Source organism: Gallinula chloropus, assembly GCF_964237585.1.
Source record: "Gallinula chloropus genome assembly, chromosome: 4".
NCBI lineage: Eukaryota > Metazoa > Chordata > Aves > Gruiformes > Rallidae > Gallinula > Gallinula chloropus.
Window position 1 is genome coordinate 72,979,838 of NC_140088.1, and position 22,186 is coordinate 73,002,023.

The 22,186-nt window shown below is 44.6% G+C and overlaps 1 protein-coding gene across 1 annotated transcript in view; it reads right to left on the minus strand.

Annotated features, from left to right (window-relative positions):
* Positions 1-22,186, minus strand: part of ELOVL6 (ELOVL fatty acid elongase 6) — a 75,651-nt gene that overhangs the window by 22,275 nt on the left and 31,190 nt on the right. Inside the window, exon 2 of the mRNA XM_084262667.1 lies at positions 2,624-2,755. Coding sequence (XP_084118793.1) covers positions 2,624-2,755 — 132 coding nt within the window. The remainder of the gene's footprint in view (positions 1-2,623; positions 2,756-22,186) is intronic.

The following is a 22,186-nucleotide window of genomic DNA, read 5'->3' on the forward strand; positions in this document are numbered from 1 at the left end:
TTTCCTACTGTAGCTGCTACTGCATTTAAATGGTCTTGGCAAGAGTGAGACACACGGGATACATTCTGAAGAAGGACCATGTCATTGCCTGGCAGGCAATTTTTTAATTTTCTTTTTTAAGGCCAAAAACCTAAAGCAAATCTTTCCAGCCTCTGCTGGAGCCACTATTTCTGAGGATATCTGAAGCAGGTAAAATGCTAGGACTGCTAGAAAGGAGTTAAACAAGGACTCCACAAATAAGCCTCACACTGACCTTGAGGCAGAATACAGAAGACTCTCCAGGCAGGTTTTTCTTCTTCAGCAAAACCACTCACAGCAGACAAATACATTGCTTAGAATTTCAACAAGGTATTGTAAAAGTCATAGGATTTTAGCATCCCAGAAAGCCAAAGAGGGAGTCTTTGTAACGTTAAGAAGGATTTCCCCAGATCCACAGCCAGTCTACAGGCAGACCATAGGCACCTGAATCTATCTGAATTGACCTTCAGAGGAATCAGAAATGTCTTTCAAGCCAAGCACATGTGAGTGAAATACCTAGTTATGTGAGGAGACAGGAAAAAAGATCCAAGTTACTGGGGAAGTTTACAGCAGTCAAAGCTCTCTCGAACTGCACCCTTCTCCACAGCTTCCCATCTGCACAAGTGCAGCTTCACTGCCTGCACTGTGAGGCACAGCAAAGCTGCAGCTTCCTCCACAGCTTGCAGCTTCAAAAACACCAACTCCACATATTAGACCTTACCCAGCATCACTCAGCAGCTCTTGCTGGCCATGCGCTAGCTATTTCATATGATTATGTTGGGAAATTGCAATTACCAAGTAACGAGCATGCTGATTTTCAAGCCCATCTGGACAGCACTCTCACAGTGCAGTGTAAATTCTGCCTATTTTGGGGGAAATTAATTAGCGAAATTGCTCAAAATCCCCACACCGTGAATGTCAGCTGCAGACCCGTCTCAAAACAACCTGATTTTAAAATTCATCCTAGACACCTTCTGTAAGGACAGTCCTGAAATCATGAGGCCCCCTCAGATTGGGAATTAAACTACAAACATTTTGCATAAATCAGCTAGTTTCTAGCAGCTACGTTCAATAAGAAACTATAATCGGAATGTGCATTTTGTGATCCTGCTGGTTACAAATCATTTTACAACTGATGTGCCATCCAGGAATCAATTCAACAGCTGCTGAAATTCAGCCATTTCAGGAACAAATCATTGCCTACACGACCCTAACAGCAAAACTATGCTAGACACACAGCCAAGTACAGTGCCAAATGCAACCTGGTGAAAATTACAAATTTTCACAGTGTTAGAACTTGCTCTCAAAGTTACCAAGACTGCTCAAAGTTCTGTCTGCACTAATGTATTTTTCAAAAGATATCGATGATCTACTAAAACCAAGCCAACATAAAGTTCTTCTCTTCGCATGTCCTAGCTACATGAGACAACTTAGAAATACAATTTGTTTTCCCCTGACAGAGTTTTAGAAAGTGTCAGTGTGAAAGAACAAGCTTGGAGGAAAAAAGGAATAGGCATTAAAGAAAGAAAACTTCTCTGTTTCTACTTTATTTTACTCTGCAGAAACTCAAACTATTCCTATCCTGTGAAAAATCATGCTCCATTCACAGCTGCTTAGTAAGCAAACCTGTTTTATGTACTTGTGAACTAATATAATTAGGGATTATTATATTGATATTAGAAAAAAGGTACAGGTATCAGTGTTTGATAAGGGTTTGCAAATGGTTTCTATGTTGTTGAGTGAGCTAGTTTACACTCCCAACAGGCACTGAAATGAAGGATACTCCTCAGGTCTTCTGTGTACTAGTTACTAGTAAATTGTACTGAAAGTTTGTAAGTGTTTTTCTGAGGGCTATTTTAATAAGCATTCATTTGTTCATTCATGCCTTCATTCATTCATCTTCAACTTCATTGAAGACTAGAGTATAACTGTGGAATTCATGCTGGTCCATTTTACTCCTGAATTCAGGAACTATCAAGAATCTAAACCTGACTTTCCCTGCACTCAGTGATACAGAATCAACACACAGCTAGAGATGTCCATCAGTTAGGAATAGCCTTTCCCTGTCAAGCCACCTCTTTGCTACAGTCACAAGCTCTTTGTGATGGTATAACCAGAAGCCAGACTCTGATTTCAATTACAGTGGCCTTATTTTACCTGTCATCAAAGCAGTGACTTCAGGTTTACCTCACTGTAATGGAGATAAGAGTCTTGACTAAATATTCTATGTATGCACGCACATAAATGTAACACTAGTAAGTGAGAACAAGCCTAACATCTTAATGTGTTTGTTTCCATTTGTAGCTTACATGGTAAATTTATTGCAATGATAAGCACTTTTTCTCATGTCCTCACTTTGTTTTCACCTTTGTTCTCCAAGAGGGTTATTGATTTCTCTCCTCTTCAAACGCCGCAGTGATGTGGGGCAAAGGGGATCATTTCAGTGGTGAGGAGTGGATCAGGACATAACCCAGAATGGCAGCACTAGAGAAATGCCATGTCTGGGTGAGCTTGCTGCCACGTTAGCAGTGCTGTTGTATGTGAAGCACCCCAAACCCTCTTCGTGGACTACTGTCCAAGGCAGTCGGTGTAACAAAATGCCTACCTGAAGACGGCAAGGCTCAGGGACCAGAGCACTAGTGGTTTCCTCAGTTCAAATTTTGCTCGTTTGTTCATTAGGTGCCGACCACCAAATATAAAGGCAGCATACAGAGCTGAAAACAGGAATGATTTCTTCCTGCAAAACAAAACACAAAAAAAAAAAACCCTGTCAAGTATTTCATTAGCATTAGATACACAGCAGAGTCACATCTGGGCACAATAGCCAAGGGCTTGTGCGTTTCCTTGAGTGGAAACTCTTTTGAAGACACTCAGACAACCCAGTTGAGATTATCAATAGTGTATGAACTGCACACAGGGCCAGGTGCGGGGAAGTGACCCTGCAGAATTTCTGAAGGACAGCCAAATTTGGGTCCTATTGTTCCCCTGTTTCTGAAGGCTGAACTTCTATGAGGAACAGAACAGGTATTGCAGAGCTACAACACACTTCTGCAAGCACAACACGTTGGTATTGAACCAGCTGATCACGTTTTATGTCTCATTTATCTTTCTCATAGCAATTTTTGTTTCCTGCAGGCTCCTTACTACCTGGCAATTTAGTTTCCCATTGTTTCCTCCAAGAAGATGCTTAAAGATCTTGAGCACTGCAACATAACACAAAGAGCCTCACAAAAAGCAGAGAACCAGCAAGGAGAGGTCAATAGCCCCATTCATTAAGCAGTGACCATGCTGGGGGGCATTGCCCTCCTGCACAAGCCCTGCCTGCAAGCACCAGTTTGGGAAATCCAGTGAATTTGCTGAAATGTCTCCGGTAAGGAACTTCAATGACACAACTGGAAGTCTTATTTTGCAAACTGCCTGAGAAATAGTCCAGCTCAGCAATAATGAGCAAACGTTTGAGCTCTGCTACTATAACTCATTGTAAATCAACCGACAGGGGTCAAAAATAGATTCAGCCCAGGATTCCTTCCCACACAGCACAGTATTACACTGATGAAGACTTAATGATGTACAGCATTAATGATGACCTAACTGGATGGGAGTATATTTAAAACCAGATTTTTCTCTACAAAATCTCTAATTATATTCACAAATATCAGTGGACTGTGGCTTTGCCCCAGGAGATGCTGCTTCTTTTTGGGCCTCAAAAAAGCCACACAGATACTCTCAAGAAAGGTAACTACATCATTAATAACCCTGGAAAGCTGACAGCTAACTACCAAATCTTACGTTCCTTCAGACACGGGAATCCCAGGATGAAGCAGCATCAGGCAGACCTGCCATCAGGGCACAGCACACCACCCAGACGTCCCGTTAGGAGCAAGGTTCACCAGCACAGTGGTCTTTATAGAGGTTTATACAGGATTTTCCATCAGATGTTTATATGAAAGTATGTTGCTTCACCTCAAGCTAAAAGACATGGGCATGCTCATGGTGTTATTATTAATGCCAAGTAGGTGCCAGGCTCTTCTATTACAATTAGGCAGCTGAGGGTACCCCATGGCAAGGAATATGGGCAGCAGAGCACCACAGCACAGTACTGAAGGCGGAGCAAAACATGCAGCACAGTATGGCACAGCATAGCACATGTCTACACCTGCTCAAGGCAACACATATGGGCATCTCTAGATCCTTGACAGACAAGGATCTTCCTGTGATGTCAACTGCAATTCAGAAAAGCTGTAGCAGGAAATATGAAGAAAGCACCTCAGTCTTCACTGGAGATAAATGAGTTTTACGTGAGTTTGAAAGCTAAGTAAAAGCAAAGTCCAAAGAGACAGAGGCATGTGAGTATGCGTGCAGCAGCACACCATTTTCTGCCCACTTAGAAACTCCCCTGTTTCTATCAACACCTTTATAGCTCTGTGTTGCAAAATATGTGTAACTGCAGGAAATCCAACTGGTCTCTGCACAGAGAAAGGAGTACCTGATACCAGTGGTTCCCTGAGTAAGTTCTAGCATCCACACTTGGCAGCAAGCCCAGGAAGACCAGGATAACCACAGAGCCAGCACCCTGTCACCTGGCACGCTGAGATGGTCTAATTGCCATGGCAATGTTTATCACAACTGGGTTTTGAAAACCACAAAGCTCATAATAAAGCAAGACCCATTCATTTTCACTTCCACAGTTTTGAATTTTCTAGTCAGAGGAAGGGTAGAATTACCACGTTTGATAGCATGATCGCAGTTCAGCTTGGCTGGAGGCCAGTAAATATTTGTTAACCAGTCTGGGTGGTGATGAACCACCTCAAACTTGCTCATACCAAACTGTCTAACTGTTAAGGTTTATGGGTTATGGGACAGGAACAGACTGTCAGTGTGAGGTTGGATTACGTTCCCATCTCCTACCCTTTGCATCTTCTTCAGCAGCGGTGTGCAGAGCAAGCCCATCACCGACCTGGGCATGGGTGAGGGGAGACAGAGGAAGGACCTCGATGGGCTGCCTCACAGTCTGCTGTGCTCTCCTGCTTGCCCCAGGGCATCAGCAGAGATGTCTGCTCTGCATGCTTCCTCCCCTTCAATCCCACAAAAGTCTGGTTTTACAGCGCTTGGCACAGACAGCAACACACACACTGAGGAATGGAGATGCCCACACACACTCCTACAGTCACTTGAGGCAGGTCACATGCAGGGGTCCCACAGGAAGGACCCTGCAGCCCCAGACCTGAGGGGCAAATCCCCCACCTCCTGCAAACTGGCACTGCAGCAGGAGTCCCTCACAGTGCAAGCAGGCGAGGTCTGTCTTGCACTGCTCTGTGCACAGAGCTCTAAAGCAACTGAGAGCAGTGCAGGATGACATCTCAAGCAAGCAGTGCAGGGTAACGTCTGGGTGCAGGGGAAAGCCTGCAACACAGTGCTTGTCATGCAGCTGCCAACCGGATGCACGCTACATGGGCTGACATGGGAGGAGGACAGGACTTACAAGCAGTAGTAAATACATTGTTGGAAGGCAGACAGGAAGCCATTCGGTTCTGGATCAAATACAAGCCAAGACTTCAAAGTAATGGTTTGACCTTAGGTCCCGTTCAAGGCATGAAGACCTGTCTGAATGAGTTTGCAGCTCAGGTCTCTGTGCTGTTCAACTCCCTTCCTCCTGGGCAAGACACTCCATGTATTTACACCAAGTAACATTTCATTTTGCTTATTACTGAGGCTAATTTTTGTTAGTTAAGCCAGTCTAATGAGGTCAATAGTTACATTATACTAATTAGAACAGATAAATTTTAGGTCACTTTTAACGGCCCTGTAATGAGGTCAGCATTCTTTGCAATGATGACAACTGGTATTCCCACAGTATGTGGCTTTGTCCTGGCAGTGGCAGACATGAGAAGATCTGACTGCACACATGATATGAACTGCAGAGCAGCTACAAGCAGTTTCAGACAAGGAAGGACGCAGTAGTATCATCTCCCATCAGAGGTAAGCACAACCCTGAATAACAATTAGTCTAATATCAAAATCACCCCTCTGTTTTGACACCTTCTCACAATTTTTGTTAACTTTTACTTTTTGCATCCAAAAGCCTTGGAATTTTCCCTTCTTGCAGCATAACAATGGTTGAAAGGACTGGGTAGTCCAAGTGATACAGCTATAAAGGGGTTGCAGAGATATGTACTCTTAAGATAATCTGTTTAACTGCATTACACTGGTATTAACCAGCTTCCTACCAGTGTTTTTATGATAGATTTTCCTGAAAGGTTCACGACTTCAGTCTGGTTCCTGGGCTGGTGACACAAAGCAACAGCAATCTGACAGCATTCAATCATATCTGATAATGGTTTTAGCCAAAGGAAGCTAGTATCAAGTGAGTATTTTAAAAGACAGAGTTTTGGAGACATTCTGGAATGCTCTACCTTTCCATTACTATTACCTGAAGAGAAACTAAACAGAACAGGATGACAACAAAAAAAATTAGCCTTGAAACTAAAAATAAAATAAATTTCTAAAAAATTTAAACCCCCCAAAATAATTCAGTAGCAGACTCGCATCCAGTAACTTGAACGTTAGCACATTCATATGTTTGTCTTCAATTCTGTTCTGCAGGATAACACAGTAGACATAAAGACAGGGCTGCCAAATCCTCCACATTTTTCTGGCATTTCTGTTTCTCACAGTTGTCTCCCACCTTCCTACATTTTCAGACTTCAGGGACTAAGTACTGTCTCTGCTGAATACAACTCCATGTTTCCCCATTGAAAGTTGCCAGCTCTCTCCCCTGAAAGGGAAGCAGGGGAATTTTCTGGAGAACCTATAAATGATCTGCTCAAGGTGGGGGTTACTAAGAGAACCAGAGGCAAGAGTTTCGGGCAACAGGCTGAAGATGTGAGGCAGATCTTCCAGGCTGGTAGGGCAGAGGTGGCTGTATCACAAGGCAAGGGGCCAAGCAGAGCAGCTGATATGATGGGAGAAACAGAGAAACAGAAGAGAAAGGTTTAATGGTAAACATGGCAGCAAGCGAGGGGAGCTGGCAGCCAAGAGATGGATGTGAAGCTGGGACAGCACTGAATAGAAAGAGGCTTGAAGTCATTTCTCTGCCTAAGCCCCTGAAAGGATGCTGCTTGAACCTTTGGGCCCACCAAGGGGCTCAAGCTTTGGTCACTCTCCTGCAAAAATCCCACAGCAGGGACAGGCCGTATTGTCATCTCCAGGACCACAACCCATGGGTTCTGTTAGTCCCTTCGTGTTGTGTAACCCCATGAGATATGATGCGTTTTACCAAGGATGGATGAAGGCTTTTGCACTGGTGTGCTTTTTAGAAGCTGAAATCTTTTATTAGGTTTGCCCTAGGGCACTGGAATGGAGATGGGAAAGAAGGAAAGGAAAAGAAGTGTAACTGAGAAGAGGGAGGCAGAAACTGGGGCTCAGAAAGAAAGACCGAGGAAATCCACTGCACCAGGAACACAGCTTCTCCTCGCTCACAGCCAAGGAGTCTCACTCACCCAAGACAGCCCACTGAGGGATGGCAGGAAGAGATTAGTCATCCAGCCCCAGCCAGGAAAACACGACATGGGAAGGGGCAGCAAATAAACCAAGGAAAGCAGTGGTAAACAGATGGCCAAGGAGTAAGAAATCCTGACTCCCCCAGAAGTACATGAGTTATAAAATACTGAAAGCACAGAATTTACCACAGCAATCTAAAATAAGGGGCCAAGGCCTGAGGGTGAGCCTCACGCACAGCAGCACGAGACATCCCAGCATCTGTGATGCAAAGTGAAATAGCCCTTAATGTTGCAGTGCTGCTGAAGGAGGTGGTGTCAGCCCAGATGCGCTGTTGTCATTTTTTCCCCTGAAAATAGCAGCCTGAGTCATTATCGTAGACTTCTCTGATCTTAATGAGTAAACTGAAACAGATACAGTAAAACTTAAACAGGCTGTAAAATTTAATATTTCCATAGGATTTTTCTGTAGAATCCTTATAGAAGGGCACAAGGGATAACCTTATCATAGATGCTTTAACTGTCCTCTATCATAGACTAGAGGATTATCCCCATACATGTATTCAGTTGGGGAACATAAAGTGAAGCAGGGTTATCCCACTCTATGGACATTATACAGAGTTCAAAAAACTTTTTTTTATCAAGATGTATTTATTTTTCACAGACAGAGCTCATTCTTAAATTCTTTACTACTGAGGCACATCCTGTAAAGGAATCACAACAGGTTAAAAAAAAAATAAACAAAACCCTGCAGTTGCCAAAGCACTCTGCTCTGGCAACTGCATCAGGCAATTTCAGGCTCCCAATGTTTTTCTTCTGGCTGTCTTCATCACCATTTTGTTGACTTTAAAAAGTAGATTTTACTGAGGGGAATAAAAAAAAAAGGGAAGGAAACCAGAATGCTTGGTAAGATGAAAGAGAAGGCGTTTTTTTACTGGTTTCTCCCAACATTCAACAGAAAAACAACAATCACTTGTGTTTATAATTGAAACTCCTAATTTTGATGGTCCAATTAAAGTGCATTAACCTGTACCAGTGTAAATCACACAGCATACCCATGTCCATAGCTCACAAGCAGTGGCTGGTAGCATTAGCAAAGTTACTTTCTCACTGGTGCTTATTTAAAAATCACACATTCTGTATGCATAAAAAAGGGTGTGAAAACGCTTCTCAGTCTCTCAGTGTTTCTACCTCAGAAATACTGTCAAAACAAACCTTTCTCTCTCTCTTCCCAGATACAATTTTGACAGTACAAGCAAAAAGAGATCCAACGTGTGGATATGCCAGATCTGCATATGAAAATATAACCTGTACTCCCGGCTTTCATCTGGGTTTCTGCAGCTGTTTCCCTGTTGACCTGACCAGCCTTAATAACAGAGACAGAAGGATGCGCGGAAGAGGAAGATCTGCCTGATACACACATGCCAACACAGTCAGATTTATTCCTATAGCTCAATATCCTTTCATATTTATATTTAGAGCAGCAATGATGACAGTCACACACACGGGTAGGTGACTCACTGATGATGGTCATTGACGTAACAGGCCATCAGAAAGTAAACAAGGATGTATCTCATACCTATCATCTGATCCCTTGATTTCTAAAGCCTGCATCTCAAAAGACCGTTTCATATTCTTTGTGACAGGTATTGTCAGACACGCAAGTTTCTGCTCCCCACACCCCCTTGCCTGGACCCAGAGCAGCTCCCCAGCCACCCCTCTCCGTGCTGGGAGCAAAGGAAGAGCTGTCAGCACCCTGGGAACAAATCCCAGCCAGGGACTGTTATCCCCCTCTGCCTTTTCTCTGAGGTCCTGCTCCTGTCACCCAATTCACGTCATCACTGAGAGACAGTACCTGTGTCATCAGCCCAACTCCTTAACCCACAGAAAGGAAGGAAACACAGCACTGGGAGGCTGCAGGAACTGTCCCAAGCTTGACTCATCTGAAGAGGACAGAGGAGGACTCGCATGCACACTCTTTACTCCAGGAGCACTAACAGCTGGGCCGAGGCATAGCCTAAAGCCCAGGTCTTCCATTGCCTAGGCTGGAGTAGGAAGGGTGAGAGGTGCAGAGCCAATTCACATGGTCACAGCCTGCCGTGGTCCAGCCAGGGGCCTGGCTAGAGGTAGCCCCAGTTCCCCACCAGCCAACCTGCATGGCCATCTCCCTGGAACAAGCAGCTGTGCCCACCCAGATTCCCCCCCCATGGCATTCAGTCAGACCCAGGAGCAGGAAAGCACTCCCAGGTCATGCCGTTGGCAGGGCAGGATGCGGCCCTAAAATTACAGAGGAGAAACAAGGGCACAGCAGTGTGGAGGCACGGGCAAAGGTGGCTCATGTCCTGCACCTCCCTGATGGTTGCATTTGTTTTGTTGAAATGTGTTTTCCGGTAGTTTGTCACACTCATGCTTGCAGAACATACACCTTACAGACTATTGGCCATAAACTAAAAGGTGGGCAGCTAGGGATGAAGAGAAGCAGCAGATTTTTCTTGCTTTCCCTTTGCAGTGGGAAGATGGAAGAGAAGCATAAGGGTGAAAAAATGAAGCTAAAGTCAGAAATATATTTTTTTACAGACAGATGAGGCAAACTCAGCTCTGAAACAGATGAAGTCCCTTGTTCTTTATAAGCATCATACAAGCTTAATGTAACAAACCATAAACCCTTAAAACCCCATAAGCTACAATCTCAAATACACGCACTGTCACAAGAGAAAATGACCCCTTGACTGGAAAGCACTTCAGAAAAAAACAGAACTCCAAAATTTTGAGTTTTGAAACCAGCTTGCTGAAATTTCATAATCACTGAAGGCAAATCAGCCTCCTTTCTATCTCTGCTCCAGATTTCCTCCACTTTTAAATGGTGTGATGGTGTGCTCACAGTGGCAACAGTCATCCTTGATTTTCTACACTGCATGAATAGCAATGGAAGTTGCAGCTGGCTTGCAGGGGTGAGCCCCATTGTACCCTCCTACTCAGCATGTGCCGAAGCCTGCTTCACCCCCACCTGTCATGCCTCTACTCCTCCCCACGGATGGGCCAGCACCTGACCTCACTGATACTGACACTGATCATAAGTAACAACAATTTTTGCGCACACACACACACACACACACACACACACAGGATTTATATCACCAGAGCTAAGAATTCAATCTAGCCCCAGAATAGTCACAGGAGCCTACCAGCAAAATGATGACTGTCCCTGTCCCTGTTAATAGTCTCCATAGCTGGTTGGTGTAGTCAGAGAAACTCTTCTGTCAGGAACCTCTGCTAAATCCATGTCACTCTGACACACCTAGTTCTTCGTATAAAGAACGGGTGACAAAACATGGTGTCCCAGTGGTCCCCTGGACCCATCACGGGTTTTTCGTGGCTTTTCTGAGGCTTTCAGGCAGCCAATGGAGAGAAGGAAGAGAGCAGAGAAGCTAATGTAGGTCACAGGCGCTGCAGTTCTGATGAAAAGCTACAGTACTTTCACCTTTAATTTCATCAATGTAAGTTTAAACCTCATCAATGTAAGTTTAAACCTCTGGTCTCCACAGGAAAAACCTGGAGGTAGTAAACACAACTGCAGCTGAACTTGGGCACTACTAACCTACATCCCTCCCAGCAGAAGTCATGCTGTTTGTACCCACATCTCACCTGAAAGTGGTTAATGAAGGTGCTGGTGGAGCTATGTCATACAGACATAGCATGAAAATAAATAGATCTCCACACTGCCTTACTCATTTGATCTGCTTTATGTGATCACATCAATCAATGGTTATGGCATTTAATGTGTTTACACTTAAAGGAGTACATCAGCGTAACGCCTTTGGATCCAGGAAGATGCCTGAAGCAACTCACATGCTATTTATAGAGACATGCGCTGCTTTTTCCCCTGCTTTGGGGACAGATATTTATTCATTTAACAGGACACAACACAACACTACAAGCAACACATCAAGAAGAATGCTTTACTACTAAAGCTACCTTTGTCCCTGTGCCTGCAGGAAAGCTTACACACCGCAGAGGCATGGCATGGTCAGATCTCTCTACCACTGCTAAGGCAACTTGTAAACAGTCTTGGAAATGATGGGTGTTGGATCTCAACAAGCATTTAAGTAGGAAAAAAAACAGTCATTCAAAACAAAATGCAGGGATTGCAAGGAAGCCATGTGGTGTTTTCCTGTCTTTGTGCTCTACAAGACATTCCAGCCTTCTGCAACACAACCTCAGAAAATGATGTTGCTGCAACTGCCAGTGGATTGCAAAACACAAACAAAACCCGTTCTGATTTTCCCGAGAGCGTTCCAGCCAAAAAAAGACACACAAGATTCTCCTGTGGAGCAGAAAGCAACCTTAGAAAGAGGGCAGCCAAAAGTCATGTACAAATACGCCCTTACAGCTAGGGTTTGGTGACCACCTTTTGGAAAGGATTGCTTCAACATGCCAGAAAAAATTCAAATATCACCAAAACCAAGTGGATGCCTGAAAAACGTAAGTGAGAATATACACTTACCACCCTTCTCCTTCCCATCTAAAGACCTAAAATAATACAGATGGATCTGAGCAAGAGAGCGGTGCCATTCTGTGGGCTAGGTCTGAATAAAAGGGGGCACCGGTACCAGGGATTTTGCAGTAATGGAACTGCAGAATAAAATGTCTTTCTTTCAAATGCTGTAGATGCTTACATGCCCTGTGGAAGAGAGAGGAGAGAATGGAGCTCATAAAAAAAGGACATTTTGTTAGAGAAGCAAACTGAAGAATATTTTCCAGCATCCCTTAGTGAAGAAAAATCAGGTCATCTGGAGAACAACTGTCTGCTCTCACTGGTCCTGCTGTACTTTTTGATACATGATGTCAAGAACTGCTTGATGTATCTAATAAAATCTTCAAGGACATCTGACCTTTGTCTAGTGCTGAGAGATCAAGTAACAAAGGATGCTAATGGAAATGCTGCAGTGAACCTGGACCTAACTCTTGACTGATAGGAAACTTGCAAAATCCAGGGGAAAAAAAGGGGCAATCTTGCCATAATCTTTTCAACCGCCTCTCTAAAACAAAGCACCCTGCCAAACAGTCATTGTCCTTCTTCATCAACTGGGAAACAGGTCAGGGCAAATACAAAGGTGTTTCAGCATTGCTTGAAACTTGCACCAGGGAGCAGTTCAGAGTAGCTAGGAGGCATGTTTACATGTTGCTTGCTGCTTCCTTACAACACGATGCTCTGCAGCTTGCCCAACACGTCCACCACCAGAGAAGATAACCCTGTGGATTAGCTGGCTACATTATCATTATCAAATGGCATTTCCATCAACTCAACCTTGCCACTACTTAAGTAAGAATTTTATGCTTTTCATTCCCAGCAGAGGTTTCAGTCCCCAGACTAATCTGATAATACATTTCCCAGGACTTTCAATCCCTCACAATTCCCATGTCACTGACCATGACCTATAGCTTCTTCATTAAATCCAGAATCGCTCTACTTGAAATCAGTCAAGGCAGTACCTTTAAAGCAGATCCTTACAAAAAGAAAGGAAGTGGCAAACTGACCTGAATCCAACTAAAATTATTTGAGGAGAGAAAATAAAACACCCTGGGAAATACTGCAAGCAATGAACTAGTAGAAGTGATTTTCTAATTACGGTCAGAGTTTAAAGGATCCAACGCGGGCAAAATTTAAGAGGATGACTGATAGGACAGAGGAATGTAGCCAACACTGCACAATTGCCAGCACCCATTCCTCAACTCAGTATTGCAGCCCGGGTGTTTTTCAGCTGTTTCCTGCAGATATCCCACTTGCAGACCTGAACCAGCCCGAAACAAGAGGAATAAACCAGGAGGAGCAGCACGCAGCAGTACAAAGTACATGGCATTAATGTAGCTTATCTCTATCCTGTCAGCAATATGTTTGTGACAGCTCGTTCAGGCTTTCTACCTCTGCCTACAGCTTCACGCTTGGCATGGGCACTCTCATCTCTCTCTCGAGACAGCAGGACCCACCAGCTCTCCCGAACTAAAGACTATGGGTCTTTATTTTTGCTTCCAGCCACGAGGGCTCGACGGACTGCACTCTGCCCTTAGCCACCCCCTCACCTAATTAGATGGGATACTAAACTGCTTAGCAGTATTTCACTTTCCATCACAGTATAAAGAGCCCAGGTTACTAAAGGATTAGCAAGTATAACATGAAAGTGTTATATATACACAGAGAGTTGCCTGTCCTAGTCTCTGCTAAATCTTGGCCACAGGGGACCTGTTAAAAGATATGAGATGCCGAAAGGAAAGAAACCACTGACAAGCAAGGCCATGAATCTGGACTGCAGTGAAAGCAGCTGCATACACGACACTGTGAGAAGGAAAAGGAGCATTACCAGGAATAAGCAGTAACTGACATTTAGCCCTTCTGGAAAGGCAGAAAAATGGAGCAAAGGAAGGAAATAAATACGTTTTTAAGCAATTCAAATACAACAACAGTCAGATTTTAATGACCACAGCTGTTAAGGGACAAAAGGGAGAACCAGCTTACTACAAATTAATAGGAAAGCCTGTTAGCATGTCAGTGATATAATTTCGGATTTTTCTTAAAGAGAAAGTAGCTTCCAACAAAGGTAGAGAAATTAAGTAAATTATCTGACTTTTATGTTTTGCAAAAGGTCACAAAACCAAACATATTTTTTGCATTTCCAAATATATTCCTTTTGCTATTCTTTTCCTTAATTGGATTGTCCATCACTGATAAACACTGTAACTTGTGGATTCTGCCCCAACTTCTCTCTATGGTAGGTTTGCTAACTTATGGATGGCCTATGAAGAGGTTAAAATAAAGTCTGTTCTAGTAAAAAACTAGGCTACTCCTGAATTAATTTCTGTATTACACAGTTAGTACAGTAGAATTCCCTCTATATTCATCTCCTCACCACTTCCTTTCATGTGGCTGTTGCGAAAGCAGCAATAAATCTGCCTCTTGCACCTGCCTGCTGTCTCTGTCACGTTATGAGCAGATGTTGTAACTACCTACAAGCCCATTCACATCAGTACATCGATCAAGGATGCTCTGGAGTCTGTTTCTTCTTTCATTTGCAGAAGGAACGCCAGAATTCCTTGGTGCCTCTGTGCAAGATCTGGTGGACCACCGAGAGGGGGAAGAAAGGGACCTTTCCAAAGACACCGTTTTCCCAGAGGATGCCCTACAGTGCATCCCACCACAGTGCTTCCCACTTTGCAGTGCTCCCACCACAACCTGTGCTGAACCAAAATTAAAAAAAGGCCTGAGTGCTGGCATTCCTCACTGCCCCTGCACTGAGCAGCCCCATCACACAACTCACACATGCTGAGATTGGGCATCTTGACAGCCTCTTGCTAAAACCAGCATGATTCAAGCACCGACTGCAGTCTCCACGGGCTGGGCACTCTGGTTTCTATACATTAAGTATACATTAAGAACAGCTTGCCTTTACAAGCCTCTCTCCTTGGGAAAGGTAAATGCTATCTCTTTGAGACTGGTAATGATCAACACAACCGCATATTTGCCACCCAGCTAACCTAGGTGCCCTGAGAAAAGGTTGTAACACTGCGTATTCAACAAGTTTTTCCACTTTCACGATACCCCAGAGCAAACAGCAGTTTGCTAATGTTTATTGCTCTTGGTTTTGGGTTGTTATTTTTTTCCCTTTTAGCTGTAGCCTGCTTTGAGATTCCTGAGTGTAAGCACACTATAAATGCAGATCAGAGTGTTTCACAATTACTCCGCGTCTGGACTAAGATTTCACTCCAGCATGTTTTCCAAAAGGCAGCCAGTCTTGAATTCAAAACGCCAAGAGGAAAAAGTTTACTCATGTTTTAGGGACCTATGCCACTGATGCCGTTCCAAAGCGTTTTCTACTTTATTTTAATTTCTCTGGCTCACAGGGACTCCAGCCTGTTGAAAATAAAAATATTTTGGAGACCCTGACCTGTGAGAGTAAGGACTTAGACACGTGTCCCTGTGCTCACCTGCATCATGGCCACAGCATTGCTGCGTTGTGTTGGGTCAACTTGTACCTGTGCTGAGAGCTAGTTGGGCACACCTTTTGCTGCTTCAGGGCTCTGAGCTGCCAGCTCCACGTGGTCAGCACAGTGCAGAAGGGCACTGGCTCACGTGGAAATCTCCAACATGGCCCTCATTTTGTTCCTTCTCCTAGCCTGACTGCACATGCGGAGGGAGGAGTGGCAGAGAAAGGTCTCTGATGCAAACTGTTCAAGTCCTCTGTCTTACTGAGAAGGCACAAAGTCCATGTTCAAAGTGTCTTTCAGCTCAGCAGTTTCAGCACAATGTCCAGCCAGCACTGAGCACTGAGCAAGTGGGCACCGGCCAGCATGCTGCTCCAGTGCCCTGACCAGTAGTCCCAGCAGAGATCCTGCATCCCTCACCCGAGCACAGGCCAGCAAGAAAAAGTGCATTCAGTCTTCTGATACATTGCAAATTACTTGTTTTCAGCCTATGGTTTATATTCTAGTCCCTCTCACTACTGAGCATATTAGCAAAAAGAATCAGCATCTCCCTGCCTTAGATATTTACCAATCTCACACCACAATGGTGTCTTGTTCAAAGATGTATCAGACCTACAGTTACAGAATTCTGTTCTTTTGTAGGTTGGATTCTTACAAACACAGCTTTGAGCTTCTCAAATACATTTCTGAAAAACACTAGATCCGGGCTAAGGCCTCCACTCCACCCACCCTGCCCCACCTCCAGCAGCTTTTCCCCTAAATAAAACAAGGGTGTTACACAGCTACACAACAGATGATGGACCTAACTAGACTTCAGTCACAACAGTACCAGATCTTAATACTTAAATCATCTTGTTTCTTTCTCCTGTGTATTTAAATATTGTGCTGATAGACTGCAAACTCCCTATAGCACCGTAACACAATTTATTCCTGGCTCAGAAGTGCTCTCGTTCGGGAGGAAGAATAAATCTCACTTGTACTACCCACTTGCTCCTGCTAAACAATGCCAACAGTACTGATAAAAACCAAGTAACACTGGTAATACTGCTTCCAGTAACACACTGAATGACCCTGTTAAATAATAATTAAAGAAAATGGGTTCAGCCACCAAGCAGAAGTATGCGGGAACGCAGCCTCACGTAATTGAACCTTAACCAAACAGCACAGCCACGTTTTGCATTCAATAGGCAGACCTTAAACTTTGAGTAGAACTGCATTCAAATGATTTGGCTAAATTTGGTGCTCAGCCTGTGGTAGGCTGACACCTTTCCCAGAAGGCTCAAGAACATGAATTGGTTCTGTTAGACCTCCTAAAACCTACGGATGGCTTGAGGCATCAATGAGTGGGAGTTTGGGAGCGCACTGGGACCAAGAAATTTCTACTTTAATGATAAAAGTAATTAAAAATCTGCCTATGGTGGGCCTGCCTGAATTTAGTGGCTGCACTTATCCAACAGAGCAACAGAGGAACATTCTGAGGCAGCTGTTTCTCCCACTGTAGTATAATGAAGCACTTTAAATCATGGGGTTGTTTAAACCAAAGGGGTGGTCTAGCAAGCAGGCTCCTGGCATACATCCTGCAGCCAAAATGAAAATGTGAAAAGCCTTGGAAAACGTAAGGAAACTTAATCATCCTGAAGCTAATATAACAGAAAAGTGATTCTTGTAATTCTTTTGTATTCTTCATAATTCTTCTATTCTTGCAGTCCTTTGGCCAGCATGAACAGTCCTGCAAAACCCTCTGCACCCAGCGTTCCCCGAACCCAAAAGGACCTGGGCTCTTTCACGCGAGGAGGGCTCCTCTGCAGACTTGTTGGTTCCCCAGAAAACCTCATGCCGAGCAGCCTTTCTCAGGGCACAATTTTCAACCAAGAGCTGTCTCACACAAGTCAAAGCTCTGGATGAGCCAGTTTCAGTGACTTCAGGAGGCCAGCCTCCCGCAAGGGCAACTCATCCAGCCACTGCTCCAATGCTCCAACCCCCATTGCCTCTTAGTGTGGCTGAGGGGGGGGAAATTTCCACTTCTACCAGATATTACAAAGAGGTAAACTAGCTTGGGGAAATGTTTGGCTCTGGGGGATCTGAGGAAGAAGGCGTTAGACAGGCAGTGAGGTGTCTGCCACAGATGTCTGCCAGCAAAGGGCACCCACCACTGCTCCTGGGGTTCCCTGGACTGCAAGTGTGTGTCACGTGAAGTAAGTCCATTCCTGATGTTTAATTTTCTAAATGTTCATTTTCATGGTCACATTCATTTCCAGGGGCAAAATACAAGCCTCTGCCATACTTCTTGAGGCTGTCAGGACTGGACTAAAAAAATGGTGGAAAAACATGGAAACAAAAATCTGAAGGAAACTAAATTCAGATAATGGCTGTGAGTTGGGTCAACCAGCTACAGAGTGAAGGAAGGTCCTTTTCTCTTTTTTTCTTTCTCTTCTTCAATGCCAGACTTGTTTAACGAGACTCTCCTTGGTGAATTTTCTTTTATAAGTAACAAATGAAAAGGAAACAAGCCTCTCTGCATTTTAAAAATACGCTGCAGCTGCTTTATGAAAGTCATTTCCATTTTCAAGACTGGGAAAAGGCTTTGCTGCCTCTACTCAAATACAGGCTTACTTTTCAGCCTTGTTTATTTGGGAGGGAGAGGGGGAATAAGCCAGTGCTTTAAATTTTTGAGGATTTCTGCATTGATATTAAATGATAAACACTAACAAAATAACAGTGAGAAACAGTCTCTAACACGCAGGCCGGCGCAAATCTATCACAACAAACACAGCGGGTGGTTGATCTCACAAGGTCTGAACGACTGTCTTGATCCTCAGCATGTGCTAACTACATACGCTTTATATTTAAAAATAAAATAAAATCTCTTCATGTCTTATATAGCCTCACACAACTCTTCCCTGCTAAACGTCTATTAAAAAAAAACCTGGCAGGTTGAGTTTGCTCTCACGCAAGGGAGGGGGGTGAGGAAGGTACATAATCTCTCCACTTTTCTTGGCACCAGAACAAACCCGCAGACGCCAGCCAGGACTACGCGTAGGCAGGAAGACGGCTCCCAACCATTAGGCCATCCGAACTCTGGAAGACTCTGCTTTCCAAGTGCAAGACAGTTAGCTTGCTTCAAGGGTGAAGCTTGGCAAGTTTTGAGGAAAGAAAAAATAATACATGAAGACCAGGCAAGGGGCTGCATGACCCTGCAGGCCCCTTACAAAATAAACCTGGGCTCGGACACTTCTGGCTGCACACTGTCATCTCCAGGGTGACTGTACTGAAAGCGGTCACTGGGAACACTGACCCAGGATGAGAAAGGGTTGATGGTGCTTGGTATGGCTGGGTGTGATGCATGGAGGGGACAGAGAAGTCTCACCTCTGCTCTACCACAGAAGAGAGCCAGCATGCGAACCTGGCACCTTTAATTAGCAAAAGCTTGGCCCTTGCTTTCTGGTACTTGTGGTGCCAAGGCAAAATCCCCCTCAAGGCTGCAAGGCAGGGACTTGTTGAGCAAGGTGAAACTCCAAACCAGACTCCCGCACCACGGCACGGAAGCACAGAAACAACAATATACACCCGCCCTCTGTGCAGGCACCTTCCTACAAACTGTTTCCTGAGGAAAGCTGCAGGCAAGGGAAAGGGAAAGGCAGTATGAAAGGCAGAGGAAAAGCTGCAGGGAAGGGGAAAGGGAGAAGGAGAGGGAAAGGGAGTTTGCTAGCATTAAGGGACAGAGAGATTACATCTGCCCTTGCACAGCCATGCAGTGACTGTCAGACCAGCACAGATGCCATATACTCTACTGCATCCCTTCTGCATCCCTGTAGCCCCAGCATCAAAAGCTGGTCTGTCCCCAGGGTCTCTGAAGACCAGGGCTGTCCAAACCACTGTGGCACAGTGCCCAGGAGGTGGGAGGATGCCTGGGACATGTATCGTGACTCTGGGTCCTGAGATGGGCTGGAACGGCTGCAGCTGCTCTGGCAGCAGGGGCAGCAGGGATCCCAAAGCTGTCCCTGGCAAGGTACGGAGCCCTGTCTCTGGCACAGTGTTCCCTAGACCCAGGGGTTTTGGCTGCACCAAACACTGCCAGCTCAACCCAAAACAAATAAATTAAAACTAGCATTCCTCTGGGGCTGACTCATAGCAGAAGTGTAGTCTTCCTGTTGGCCTGTGCTTCCCTCCCCCATGTGCTCATCTCCCTCACAGGCAGAAGGATGAAGCACGGCAGCTTACCCAAGACCAGGCTCCTGCACTGCCCCAAGCCAAGCCCAGCTTTGCTCAACACTCTGCATCCCTGTAGCTACACAAATGGTTTAAAAGGCTCCCCTTTGGAAGGCAACTCAGAGTGCTATGTGGAAACACCTCACTTGGAAAATCTCACTGAGCTGTGACCATGCACAGATTCCCCTTCCTTCTTTTCATTTATTTCTCTGAAATGCTTTGCTGCATCAGTGCATTGATTTGGCTGACAACAGCGTATTTCTGGGAATTAAACAATAAACTATTTGCTAACCCATTTCTAGTAAATATGTCACCTGCAATAAGAACACATTTTTGCTTAGCTTTGTTTGGATCAGTGGCATTTGTTATGTATCACCACAGAAGAAGGTAGAGATTTCAGCGTTTGCTCCTACACTGTGCATGAGAAAGGAGAGAGGAAGGGAGCCTGACTCCTAGAGATAACAGTATTTGTCTGAGCTGGAAGTCTTAATAACTGAAAATTTTTACCTGCTGCCAAGTCTTTGGTAGTCTCAACCCCCTTCCCAAAATACCTCCTAAAGGACAGCCCCGCACTCATGGCACTTGGCAGCCTCAGCCATCGCTGCAGTGGCCATCAAAAGGGCTGAAGGGGAATTAACTGAGTCACTCTCTCACTCCAGGTCAGGTCAGCCCAGGTCATGGCTGAGGTGGTGCAGAAAGACCTGCACTGATCAACCCAGGCGGTCAAGGGAAGTCAGCAGGGCTGCCAAGCTGGTGTTTGCTCCCAGTTGTAAATTCACACACAGAAGTAGTATGCTCTGTGCTTTTACACATAATTGTCTATCTATGCCCATACACATATCAATTAAAAATAGCAATAGCATAGGTTACTGCAACTTACTGGGCGGGGAGGGGAGGGAACAAGCCTTGCTTAGGGCAATAAACTGGGCAGAAAGCATGTATTTCTACAGCTGGGAAATACAGATCAGCAACGTCAAGCCAAACATAAATGCTGCAGGCAAAGCAGCTCTACTGCCTGTCAAATAAGAAACATATTTCTATCCTGTCCTCTTTATCTGCACAGGCCCAGTGGGAAATAAGAGTCAGTCGGCCAAACACTGCCAAAATACGTGGTGAAATTGCACAGAAGGTAGGAGAGATGGCAACTCTTTCTTACTGCCAGAGAAGTGCTTTGGTCTGGCTCAGAGCTCTGGGGTATTAATGGAAAATCACCTGCCATTTCAGAGCACTTTGGAAAGCTGCATGTTAGTTGGTGGATATTGTTTTTGTTATTTGCCTTCCCCAACTCAGCAAAACTGGACAGCTTTAACAATCCTATTTTATTTTCTTACTCCTCTGTGTCCCTCTCCCAGTATTTTTTTCTTGATTAAGCAACCTTTCTTATGGGACAGATCAGCTCTCAATGATTTCTTCTTCTGTGTGACCTTTTCATGGGCAGTGTTGCATTCCCCTGGGGCTCCTTCTGGTGTCTCTGAAGTGCTCAATACTGTTCTTTGCTGGCTTGGTTGGCAAGGCTGCCACTCCCTAAGTGGGTGTGTTGACTACATCTGTATTGCTTACTTAGCAAAAAAGAAACATTTGAAAAAATTATTCCTCGTTAAAAAAATTCACATGACTCTGCTTCCAAGAGTGAGTTAAACAAATGTATTTGTAGAGGGGAACTACCATCTGACTGTGTTCCTGCTTCGGTCAACCACATAAGTCAATTCAAGCCATTTACAACCTCTGCATTCTTAGGAAAGCAGTCAGTAGCCACAAGTGAGAAGGGGGCAGATACCACTGCCAGCTTGTCTTCCTGCTTCCTGAAGATCATGTTTGCGTGACTCCTGCTCCCAGCACATGGATGGTGTCACCCCTGGTCCTGCTACATCTTGGCTTTCTCTCAAAGCAAGCTGAGAAGACCCTGGGCTGTTGAAGGACCTTCCAAACAAAAACAAGGCACTCTCTACTAAAGGAAAAAAAAAAACAGTCTCTTTCCATTAATTTTTGGCCTGTCCAACATCTCTGAGCCCACTACAGGTCATTTCATTGGCATTTGTGGCAGTACTACAAGACCGCATTTGCACTGATGCCAGGTTGCCTGCACTGTGAATACGCACCGAGTAACTCCATTATAGCTACTCTAGGGCAGGTTTTCCTCGCAGCAAGACCCCAGAGTATGTCTGAAGAACAGAAATAAACCCAGAACTTACTAGGAGCAAAAATATCTAACTTCAGCTTTGATTTACAGCTACAGCTTACTGGATACAGCATGTATGTTACATACACAGTGTCACTTCATGAACTTCACTGTCAGTCACTTGAGATATCTCCGTTTAGTTGTCCAGATTAAAAACAAATATATAATGATATGTTCCACGCCTGCCTCGTCTGCTTAAACTCTGGAGACACCGTATCTTGTGATGTGTCTGTAACACAACTGTGTTTGCTTAGAGCCTGTTAATCACATACACACAAAGAAATAGGTGGCAAAGCCAAGAGGGAAA